This window comes from Ictalurus furcatus, chromosome 7 (assembly GCF_023375685.1).
Source record: "Ictalurus furcatus strain D&B chromosome 7, Billie_1.0, whole genome shotgun sequence".
In the NCBI taxonomy this organism is placed as follows: Eukaryota; Metazoa; Chordata; class Actinopteri; order Siluriformes; family Ictaluridae; genus Ictalurus; species Ictalurus furcatus.
In genome coordinates this window covers 32,079,380-32,090,791 of record NC_071261.1, presented here as the reverse complement: position 1 = coordinate 32,090,791, position 11,412 = coordinate 32,079,380, and the positions used below count along the sequence as shown (strand labels likewise).

Here is an 11,412-nt window from a genome sequence, read left to right as displayed (position 1 = left end):
CATGAAACAGTCCTAAACTGTGTGAAATAACACAGAAATAACACGTAAATCATTTTGGTCTTTAACGCTGCATATTTTAGAATGTTAAACATCTTGGACATGAAAAACACACTATTTTAGCCTCTTTTTTATCTATTCTTCTTTACTCGTAGGCAATCTATTTACTTTTTCCTTCATATAAATGAAATATTCATTTTGATTCTATCATGCGATTTTAAGTAAAATCTAAAGAATCTGGATATGTCTATACTTAATACATATAAGCACTATTACACACTAAATAAATAAATACATAAATAAATAAACAAATCCATCACTCAACGGCACAGGACACAATCACACAGATGAACCCCTACGATCCGGGGTCGTGGTGTGGTGAAATCCTCACGCTGTCGCTGTACTGTTGTGTGAGGAATAAAACACTCTGTGCTGCTGCTGTAGGAAGTGAACGGATCACATGGTGGTGTGATGAAGCAGATTTACTGGTACTGATTTATTCCTCTTAGACCACAGACATTTACTAACAATTACAGTTTATTTATTTATTTATTAACGAACCTCATACCTTTTTTTCAGTTTAAAATGATATTTCATGTAACGTGAGAGCTGACCGGTTAGTTCCTGTTCTCGCTCACGTCGTTCCCTCACGTCCTGCCTCTCTTCCTCTCTCTCTCTCTCTCTCTCTCAGTTACAAAATCAAAATGGACGTTTTTCCAGTGTTTAGTATGAATATCTCAGCCTTGAGGATATCTATAAGCTAGTGCGCTCCAAAACAACGACAACATCCGCATTTAGAACATAGACGCATTCAAAATGTATGCGTCTCGCTCTACCACCGATACGGATCAACAATTTTGATGACATCATTCTGCACTTCAGCTTCTCATCAGATTTTCCATCCAATCAAACGCTCTCTCTCTCTAAAATCTGAAGTGTCCCGCCTCCGACGTTATAAAAACCCGTGGCGCTAACCGTCAAGTGCGGTTTAGCCCGGGCTGTGAGGTAAGCTAATCGCTATTGGCTATTTAAAAAAGGGGGGGAGGGGCTACTTGATATGTCCCGCCCTGACTTCCTGTTTCAGTGGAAATTACGCCAACACATCGAGTAACACTGCACGCTCTGAAGCGCTTCACGCGTACTTTAAAGTTACAGCTTTACCTCGGACCGTTACAAAGCGCTGACACCGGAGACTCCTTCCGTACATGTTATATAAACGTTTTTTTTTACTAACCTTTAATACAATCCTGTGTTTCCAGGTGGAGGGCGGTTCATCGTCTGGGCGAGACGAACACCATGACGCGTGTACGAGAACCTCAAGGTGAGCTTGTGATGTGACGTTTAAAAAAAAAATTATATATATATATATATATATATATATATATATATATATATATATATATATATATACACACACACACACACACACATATATATACACACACACACACATATATATATATCTATATATATATCTATATATATCTATGTATATATATACACACACATACATATATATACACATACATACACACACACACATATATATCTATATATATCTATATATATATATATATATATATATATATACACACACATAAGTGTGTAAGTTTTCTCTAAGGAGATGGACGAAGAGTATGATGTGTCATTCTTTAATCATGGTCAAAGAGGAATGAAACACTTGTGCGACATGCTGTTACATGAGAATATTAAACTTGGGTGTGGTAACAGTAAATACGCATCATCACACCACCCTGTCGTTGATTATTTTCCTATGACAGTCTCTAATCCTGCCTAGTCTCATATCACCCTTCTGAAAGGAAATGCTCTCTGTAATAGAATTAGGACTTTCAGAAACAACCACACATAAGCATTAGGTGTTGTTCCAGCATCCTACTTTAAACACACACACACACGTTAATCGCGACTTTGCTCTTTCCAGGATTGCGCTTGCCTCCTCTGACGTCCAGGCCAGCACTGACGGGTTTTACACGGCTGCTGACTCTCCCGCTGCCTCGAGTCACCGTCTCTTCGTTCCCTTTCTCTCTGGAGGCGCACTGTCTCAAACAGGCACCGCTGCAGCGCTACTTCCTGCTGGAGCGATCCTACGTCCAGTTCTACAGATGAAAACGCTCCTCCACACGTCCGAGCACTTTTAATTTCGTTGTCCAAAACGTGCCGGATGAATCCGCCGGTGCGATCGAGTTGAAAACCTGCCGAACAAAACAACTAGTTACGTTGGGATTTGTTTTTACGCGAGGAAAGTTGTGGATATTCAGTTGCGACGCCGGACAATTAAAACGTCCACGGACATCCGCTGACGAAGACATAACCGACATGGTGCTGGCAAACGTATCCCTGTGTATGGAGACTTCTGGGACGCCTGTAGAGCATACTCTGACAGCGAGTAAACCAAGGTCATGACATCGTAATGTGTGTGCTTGTTCCATCTGTTTCATTCCAGCTGATATCGTTTCACATGAATTTAAATCACATGTATATGATTCACGATGTGTGTAAAGAACTCTCGCATAGCACAGTGACGGTTAATGATTTCCCTCCAAGGCACGACGACAGCTCTCCGGCAAAACAGCTTCCTGGTCCTTAGCGCAGAACTTCGAGCTACCTCTGACTCACCAACACTCCGATCTCAGATGTTTTATTTTATCTTTCGATATCTTTCCAAATATATACAAATAACACACTCGGTGAAGGAAACAGCACTTCACTTTGCACTTTGGTGTTACTCGCTCTCTCTCACACCTTGTGTTCCCGTTGGCTCGTAGAAATCTTTCCCCAGACACAAAAATCATCCAAAATTCTGCCAGTTTTTTTTTTTCGTTGTAAGAAACGCTTTGGTTTGTATTTATTGAAAAGCAGAAATACAGAATAAGAGTCGGTCCGTACAGGATTTCAGAGTTTTTTTGTTGATTGTCGCGGCCAAAAATGCTTGACGTTGCTGCGCTTTTTGCATAATTTGCAACGCCACGTCGCGAAATCAGCGAAAACGCAATCGCACGGAATTGTTTTGCACGGTGATGCTTGCTGGTAAATGAGACCTTTTAGCTGTACTCGTGTTCGACGCACGTAAATCGAAGGAGGCTGAATGCACGTCACATGACGCGTCTCGGCCCAAATCTGCAATTATTCTGAAAAAACTGCAAGCTCCTAAGCATATTGCGGAGTTTGCTTTTCATTTCTGCAATCGTGAAATCCTGAAGGGACTGAAGAGTGCAGTGTGGTGAATTTAAGATCCAAACACAACAGACGTTTAAGAGTACATGATTGTACTGAAATCGTACAAACGCACATGATGTAATAACGTCTTCTTCACGTTTAAGATGATCCGTTGTGTAAAACTGGATTCAGCTAAAACTATTAGTCAATGTAATTGGAGCTACGCTGTAATTGGAGCTACACTGACCTTCATTTCATTCATTCATTCATTCATTCATTCATTCAATTCATTTTCATTTCCTTCATTCCATCCGTAGGTGAGGTAGTCTCATCGCTGATCCTAATCCTTCTGATCTTAGCCCCAAACTAGTGATAAAAAATTTGGCAGTTGAAGGAAAACTTACATAAATAGCATCTCATTAATTCATCATGACGCACGGTCGAGTTAGAAAATCCCCAGCGTGTTTCATCCGGCCGGGAATAAGATCCGTCAATCGAATGCAGAAATCTGAGGAGGAGCGTCGGTAGATGTCGAGTAATCGTGACAATAGCTACAGTCGTTTGTGACTGTGATAGAGTCAATTTCTGCTTTACAGTGTATAGAAATCTAATATATACACATATCCATTTACCTATATTTACATTCATTTACTTAGCAGACGCAGGATTACGCTCACCATTCATGTTGTTGCCTAGTCGCCAGGCAACTGGGAAATACAGATAGGAACGATGTAAAGGGACAGCAACAGGACGAAATGTGACAGGTAGATCGACATCGACCCCAGATTAAAGCTAAATTACTACACTCACACTGTAACTACAGTTAGCATCGACTGCTAAAACCAATTCCGAGGATTTCACCGTATTTAAAAACTACTGCAAGAGTGGGCCGTTTAAAAACCCTGTTTGAACAAAACAATAAAACTGAAAGATTAGCAAAAGTAAACAAGGTATGATTTTTAGCGCAGTTTCAATACCTTGCGATGTGATTGAGGATTGTGCAAACAGTAACATTTTAACCAAAACATTTGTGTGTGTGTGTTAGCGTTGAGCAGTTCCACGCCACTGAGACTGACATACACAGAGGCCACGCCTCGGTATATAAAAAAAAAAAATGGACAAAAATACATCACAATGAAGCGTGTGCATGGTGGCTATAAGGTTCCGGCAGGTCAAAATAAAATTTACAAAACTTTTTTGGCTGAACTATCACTTTAACACGCTAATCATCCACTGCTAGGTCAGTGCTATATTTCAGCAGGTCGGAGGTCATTAGGAGGTCCTGCGTGCGCCCTTTGGCTCTCAAAACCTCGTCCAGCTGCATCAGCGTGACCTCTTTGACCTCCGACTCTTCGATAAGAGGCCAGTCGAGGAGCTGTGTGCTGGAGGGCAGGGGGGGCAGCCCGGGCTCGTACTCCTCCAGTGGGTTAGGGTAGAGGAGGAGCCTCAGGGAGTCGATGCCTGCCGCAGCCCGCGCTAACTCCACCAGCGCCGCCCTGGAGAGCGGATTCAGTGCCAAACGGAGGCTGCGGAGGGCGTGGCATTGCCCCAGCGTGGGCAGCAGCGCCCTGAGCGGGCCGTCCGAGAGTCCGCACCCGCACAGAGAGAGGCGCATCAGGCAGCGTTCAGCCCGGGCCAGGAGATAGCACAGGGAGTGCAGAGACGACTCGTCCAGCCTGTTCTCACTCAGGTCCAGCTCGGCAATGGAGGACGCGTGAGGGCTGCGCGAGAGGTACGCCACGTCACCGGAGGTCAGGCTGAGGTACGGCAGCTCCAGCGCCTCCAGGGGCTCCGACAGAGAGCTGCAGCGGGACAGAGGAACGAGGAACGTGAGTGGAATAAACCTACAGATGTCTTTCGCACACATTCCTGAGCAAACTCCCTACTGTTTTACTTAACTGCTGTCATTATACAGCACCAGAGCGGCCTCTAGAGGCGAAATAAAAAACTATCGCTGACCAATTTTGTTGTGTTATTTGAAGTGTTTTTTTTTTTTTAATTTCGTTCTGGATGTCTCCATTTTTATTTGTTATTTGGAGTGTTACTTTCCGGTTCAGTTTGGATGTATATCTTATTTACCATTTTAAAAAGTACAGTACATTTTCATGGTACGGTCAGTACTGTTTATCTCTGTAACAAAGCTCATCAGTATTTTATTTTGAGTGTTATGTTTTCATTCAGTATCAATTTTAAAAACTATCTGTTGATTAATTGGTTATCAGCAGATAGGTACCGCCCATCTTAGTTATAGCTATCAGTAGAATCCACTATCGTTCGACCTCTATATTAAAGTATCTAAAAAAATGGGGGGTTGGGGGGGTACAACCTTAACTAAATCATACACTGTGTTACTCCAAATGTACTCGCTCAGCCAAAATGTCAGACATTTGTTTCTTTATTTATATAACAAGTAATAGAGGTCTGTCTCGGCCAGATTTGTTTCAAATGACATTTTAAACACTGTAATCTCATTTTTAAAATAAACGATTGACTACAGTATCAGGGACGTTAAAATGAAAGTGTGACCTTGGTGTCATCTCTATTGTTTTTTCTCTACAATGCGCTCATTTCACAAATACCTCACATAAATATAGGAATATTAGTTAAATAATGCTGTAAGAAAAACACAATGTAACCTTTGGGGGCGGAGCCTAGGGGGAACGCAGTAGCACCAAACTACAATCAGAAAAACAAGATGGCCACCTCCATAACATTACAGTGTTCAGATGAAGCTTTGTTCACGTTTACAGATGACAGGAAGCCCCGCTGTGTCCGGTGTGACATCACTGAGGATGTGTGAAAGAGATTTTGGTCGAACACCAGCGAAATCGTATTGTACCTGAGCAGCAGGCGTAGGCGTCCCGGCATGCGCAGAGCAGTGAGACTCAGCCTGCGCAGCTTCTTCAGCCCTCCAAGCCCTCGAGACACGTCCTGCAGCGCCTCCTGCTGGCCGGGCCGAGCGCGCAGCACGTCCAGGTTGCAGTAGTGCAGCCGGAGCGAGCTGAGTCGAGGAAACGGCGCTAACCGGGGCAACAGCAGCGCTAACCCCGACATGCCCAGGCTGGAGTAGCGCACGTCCACACCGAGGAGCTCGTCCTGGGGCAGTAAGTGCAACAGGGAGGCGATGGAGGACGCAGGCAGCTCCTCCACACGCAGGAAGCGGCAGTGAAGCCGCAGGGGGCCGGAGATGTTCAGCGCCCCGCGGACGCGCTCCCAGGATCGTGCGTTCACAAAGAGATCGGCCCTGACATCCACCAGCACGTCGTCTCTGCTGGGAACCTGCTGCGGCTGGGCTCCGTTCCTCCTTTGCAGCTCCATCCTCCTCCTCACACCCGTTATGTTCTCCTCTTCCGGTGTTGAAGTCCCTCGTGCAGGCGCCGCGTTATCCCCACAATCCATCCTCTCGCCCTCCTCCTTCTTCAGTCCGGCTCGGTCTCGTTTCACCGCACCGTCCCGCTCTGTCTCCGTCTCCAGCCCTCTCTTTTTCTTCTCTCGCTCGTCTCGTTTGCGCCCCCTGGAGGCGGTGGTGACGTTTCTAGCCTGCAGCAGCGTGGAGCACAAAGCCACGGTGAGGGACCAGCCTCCCATCGCGTCCTCCGAGCGGCCGTCCTCGCTCTGCAGCCCGCAGAGATCCAGCACCTGCAGGCAACACCTGAGCAGAGACGCGTGGGAGAGAGACAGAGGATCGGAGGGAAAAAGGTTTAATGAAAGAAAAAAAATAAATCAAACATACAATCAGCCAAGATCTGTTTAGTGTTGAAGTTTGCTTCTTTATTTGATTATTTTGATCTCCTCCAAAAGACTTAATATACGTATAAAAGATATTTGTTGAACTTTAGACTGTTAAATTAAGTGACATAGCTTCTGTAATGCTTGGATCAGAGATTTAATAAATAAAACAGCCATCTTTGTTGTGTCTTTCTCCTGTTTGACAGTTGCTCGTATCATTTTGTTGATGTGCTTTTTTTTTTTTTTTTAAGAGACACGTAATATTAAATCAGACATATTCAGACATATTCTCCGTTGTGTGTGTCCGTACCTCTTATCTGTCAAGCCCCTGACCACGGCGAGCAGCAGCGCCTGGACACACAGGCGGTTCGGTGGCTCATGGTCACGTTTTCTCCGTCCCCCGACGCTGAGTGTCCGCTCAGGCCAGCGCTGCACCAGCTCTCCGACGGCCAGCGGGCGACAGCGAGCGAACGCGGCGTCCAGCAGCGGCCTGTACAGCTCGCCCGGCACGCAGCTCAACCACGCGGCCGATAACCCGTGATCACTGACCACCTCCCGCGCACACAGGTACACCAATGACAGGACCATCGCTACCTAACAGGAAGTCAGACGGTTAGACTTTTAAACACTCTGTCCTGTGTAAACTGTGCGATCGAAATGCACTACATAGGGTGTGCAATAAAAGGCATGCTGTTCATTTTGGCTGAAATATTCAGCCTTAAGCCGGTCATGCACAGCATCCACCATTACAGACAGTGGATTTAAAGCTGCTTTTAGTAACATGTATCTTATAAATCTCATCCAGGTCTTTACTGCAATTTAACATCAAATTTAACCTTAACTTAATGTAAATTTCTGTCTAGACTATATGGCATGTAGTGTCCGAATCCACAAATCTCTCTCTCTCTCTCTCTCTCTATATATATATATATATATACACACATAAAGTAATTTTTTTTTCATCTACAAAATCAGCTGCATCGTACTACAGTAAACTAAATAAAAAGAATATTGCTATACCTTGCTTACATACATACACATACATTTTATACGTTATTAACTCACAATCCATTTATTTTACGTTATATATATATATATAAAGGCAAAATTTATTCACTTTAAAAGAAGAAACGCCTAAAGACTGTGGAAATGTTGTTAAATAAGGTTAAATGTTTTACGCATAAGGGTAAATTGAGCGAAAAATGAAAAGGAGACCGATAATGAAAGGCGACAGAGAAGCGGTCAGACCTTAGGGTTGTTGCACTGAAGCTCCTCTTCATGAATAAATGACTATAAATAAACATGTAGTACATGATGTTCATATCCAGTGCCCCACAGCATCGTTTAACACGGGGGAGTGACTGCAGCGACTAAAAAAAGAATTTAATCAGCTCAAACTTCAGGTTTCAGCTTTACACATGTGAAATATAACCCACACAGACTGGCTGTTTAGGAGCAGGAGCAACACACTCATCGGAAAGTCCTCTGTCGGTAAGTACGAGGTCATTTAAACGGGTTCATTTACACCGTCTCCATCCAACGCGCTTCATTTCCGCGACCACATCCCTCTAATAAAAGTAAACAAAACACTGCCGCTTCGTGATGACGCAAATAGCATGCGCCGCGATCTCGTTGTCCCGCCTCCTGCGCTGGGATTGGTCACGAGCAGCTCGCTGATTGGACAGTCTGAGTGTGCGTCGGTGCGCGTCTGTTGCAACCATTGACAAAACTTTTTCCCTGCCTCACTTAAAAACAAGCAACCAGACTACAGTAGTGTCAAGCTTGCATTTATGACTATTTAATACTTAAATAATAATAATAATAATAATAATAATATTTTCCCCACTGTGTGTGAACTGAACTCTGTTTATAACTGTACAGCCGGTTTATTCATGTTCATGAAGCATTAATAATAATAATAATAATAATAATAATATAATAATAATAACAGATAACGTTTTGTACGTGGTAAATAAATTATGATGACAAATGTGCCTCAAATTGCAGCCTTTTTTTTTTTTTTTTTAAAAATCCATTTCAAAGAAACAGAGGAGTTAAAGGATTAAACTTAGGCTATATTTATACACGTATACATTTTTCCATTACAGAGTGACGTGCTGAGCCCCTGTGCTGAATCCCTGTGCTGAGCCACTCACTCTGAAACCGAAAGTAAGGGAAGAAGGACCGGCTTAAGCTAATCAGCTTCACACACCGTCGGAAAAAAAGCTGCAAAAAAGGTAATAAATTAAATACATTATAATAAAATAAATATTATTAAATGATATGCTTGAATCAGTTGATAGAGAGTTGTTAATTACAGGCAGTTCCTGAGTCTATTACAGAAGTTAGAGGAAGTTTAAGACCAACTAGCAGACTTTGACCCAAAGAAGTTTGATATATTTGTTTTACATGATTTCTTTTTTCGTGAGTTTACCTGAGTACTACTGCTGTAATAGATCAGACTCATTTTTTACTCCACTAATGCTGAGTTTATGTGACATTTTGTGTTATAATGAAGACATCCTGCATTCTCAACACAACAGGAACAACAACAACATCAACAACAACAACAGTCACTCTGAGCAGAAGGGCTGAGGAAAGCTGTTCTTATTTTCAACCTCACAGTTCGATAAACTCTAGACCTAGTGCCATTTGAAGATGTTTATTTGTTAGACGCTGTATTTATGCACATTAACAACAGATAATAAAGCTGTCCAGTACTTATGAAAGGTTCTGATAACATTGTTTCAGAGAAGGGTCTTCCAGGAAAACATTTTACACATAGTTGTGTAAGTTTAAGTAGTAGGCTTAAATGTAAGTCTTTGTAGTATGTGTGTGTGTGTGTGTGTGTGTGTGTGTGTGTGTGTGTGTGTATGTGTGTGTGTGTGTGTGTTACATTTGGTGCATATCTATATCTAGAGATATGTGTATGGAGATAAAGGTGAGAGTAATCTAAAGCAATAAAATGTGACTCATTGGAGAGGGAAATACAGCAGTTGCTAGACTACTTGGTAATAAATACATATTCCCGATAAAAGTGGACGTTTATGGCCGCATAGAGAGTTGAGTAAATCCGATTCAGATTTACTACTGTACGTGCAGAGGTGTGTCTCACCACAATATGGCAAGCTAAGCACATTAAAAAAAAAAAAAAAACAACAACAACTAGAGAATAACATTTGAATATAATAATAAATACATAAGTATGACTCTATTAATGAGTTAATTGTATCGCTCTGATAAATGTAAAATCCCTGAAAAGGTCAACTTGTTTCACACGAAGGACCTCAGAGGAGCTCGCATATCCTCATTTTTTATAACAGATGTTGCTTATTACAAGGACTGATTTTGTAAAAATGGATAAATTATTAACAAAACGTACTTAACCCTTTGTCGCAGTACACCAGTGCACCGTTAATCCGGCAGAATGGAAATCGACTTATCGGACATTTCCAACGAGTATAAACAAATGAATACATTTATGGCTGTGGGTCTGTTATAAGATGAGTCAGGGCACTGTTGGGTTTCTGTGTGTAGAGTATCGTGACTCTGTGTTTAGCTGCAGGTGAGCATGCCGATGGGAATTTGGAGGGGTTTGAGCCCCCTGCTGGCCAAACAATTCACACCTCTCCACAATAACAGTGGTACAGAGATAAAACAAACAGCACAACTAAAGCGTTAGTGATAGTAAACCTTTTACTTTGCACATTGCACATTTTACTATCTACACTATCCACCCATGTTTTTTTTGTAGATTCTGCGTATCTAATTTAATTTTGTATATTGAAAGGTGCACGTTTTGGATTTGTTGTTTGGGCATGTCGTTTACTATGTGCTATATGTTAATATACACCCAGTATTTCTTAGTGCTGTGACAAGAGTTTCAATGCGCATTTTTTTCATGTTTCATCTGTGAAAATAACAATAAAGACTTTAATGATAATTTTTGTGCACAATAAACAGTCAGCAAACGATATAGGCTGGTGGTTCCCAAACCTTTTCAGTAAAGCCTCCCTTTGCTAATAAAAACAAAACAATAAAACATTCAGGCTTCACCTGCCTTTACTTTTCTAGCTAGTTAATATCATGCTCGTGTGCACCAACACAGGGTTTATTCACCCTGTAACAAACACAACGCCGCAATGTTTGTTGACAACATTCATGCATAACCATTATTTCAACATTTTGTTCCCTTTACATTTTGTTTCATCATTCGTTCCTTTTTTTATTTTCAGATTCGTGATCTAGCTTTTCATCCACTATAGTGCACGTTATTTCTCATGACCTTTATTCTCTCGTTTAATCTCCCTGCTCCTGCTTTGCAGTACTCTTGCGCCTCCTAAGGCTGGACGTGGATTTGCTGAATCATGAATGTGGAAGCCATATTCTCAAACCAAATTTTCATCAACTTAGTTTTTAAAAAAAATTTTTTATAGCCGTTGTGTTAGGTTGTATTACATTTGTCATCAGAGAAAAAAACAACCCGCTTCTTCACTCTGCAATTTGTCA

The 11,412-nt window shown here is 42.1% G+C and overlaps 3 protein-coding genes across 8 annotated transcripts in view; 2 read left to right on the top strand and 1 right to left on the bottom strand.

Moving 5' to 3' along the window:
* Window positions 1-2,124, top strand: part of wdr97 (WD repeat domain 97) — an 18,849-nt gene extending 16,725 nt beyond the window's left edge. Inside the window, exons 20-21 of one of the 2 annotated variants that reach the window (XM_053629857.1) lie at window positions 1,257-1,318; window positions 1,940-2,124. In XM_053629857.1, coding sequence (XP_053485832.1) covers window positions 1,257-1,318; window positions 1,940-2,124 — 247 coding nt within the window. Of the gene's footprint in view, window positions 3-1,256; window positions 1,319-1,939 lie in introns of those variants that run through there. The other variant, XM_053629858.1, reaches the window with a different exon arrangement.
* si:ch73-174h16.4 (leucine-rich repeat-containing protein 14) lies at window positions 1,644-8,460 on the bottom strand. 5 transcript variants are annotated; one of them, XM_053629860.1, is made up of 5 exons: window positions 8,374-8,459; window positions 8,152-8,273; window positions 7,214-7,497; window positions 6,014-6,826; window positions 1,644-4,976 (listed from the first exon to the last, which is right to left on the bottom strand). In XM_053629860.1, the coding sequence occupies exons 3-5, from the start codon at window positions 7,489-7,491 to the stop codon at window positions 4,397-4,399; spliced, it is 1,671 nt and encodes a 556-aa protein (XP_053485835.1). In that variant the 5' UTR covers window positions 7,492-7,497; window positions 8,152-8,273; window positions 8,374-8,459; the 3' UTR covers window positions 1,644-4,396. The 5 variants fall into 5 exon arrangements, with proteins under 5 accessions (XP_053485835.1, XP_053485838.1, XP_053485836.1 ...); XM_053629863.1 differs by having other exon boundaries at window positions 7,214-7,493; XM_053629861.1 differs by lacking the exon at window positions 8,152-8,273 and having other exon boundaries at window positions 7,214-7,493; window positions 8,340-8,460.
* Window positions 8,461-8,821: 361 nt separating this feature from the next.
* Window positions 8,822-11,412, top strand: part of LOC128610487 (uncharacterized) — a 28,874-nt gene continuing 26,283 nt past the window's right edge. The window contains exon 1 of the mRNA XM_053629829.1: window positions 8,822-9,140. The gene's annotated coding sequence lies outside the window, so the exon portion shown is untranslated. The remainder of the gene's footprint in view (window positions 9,141-11,412) is intronic.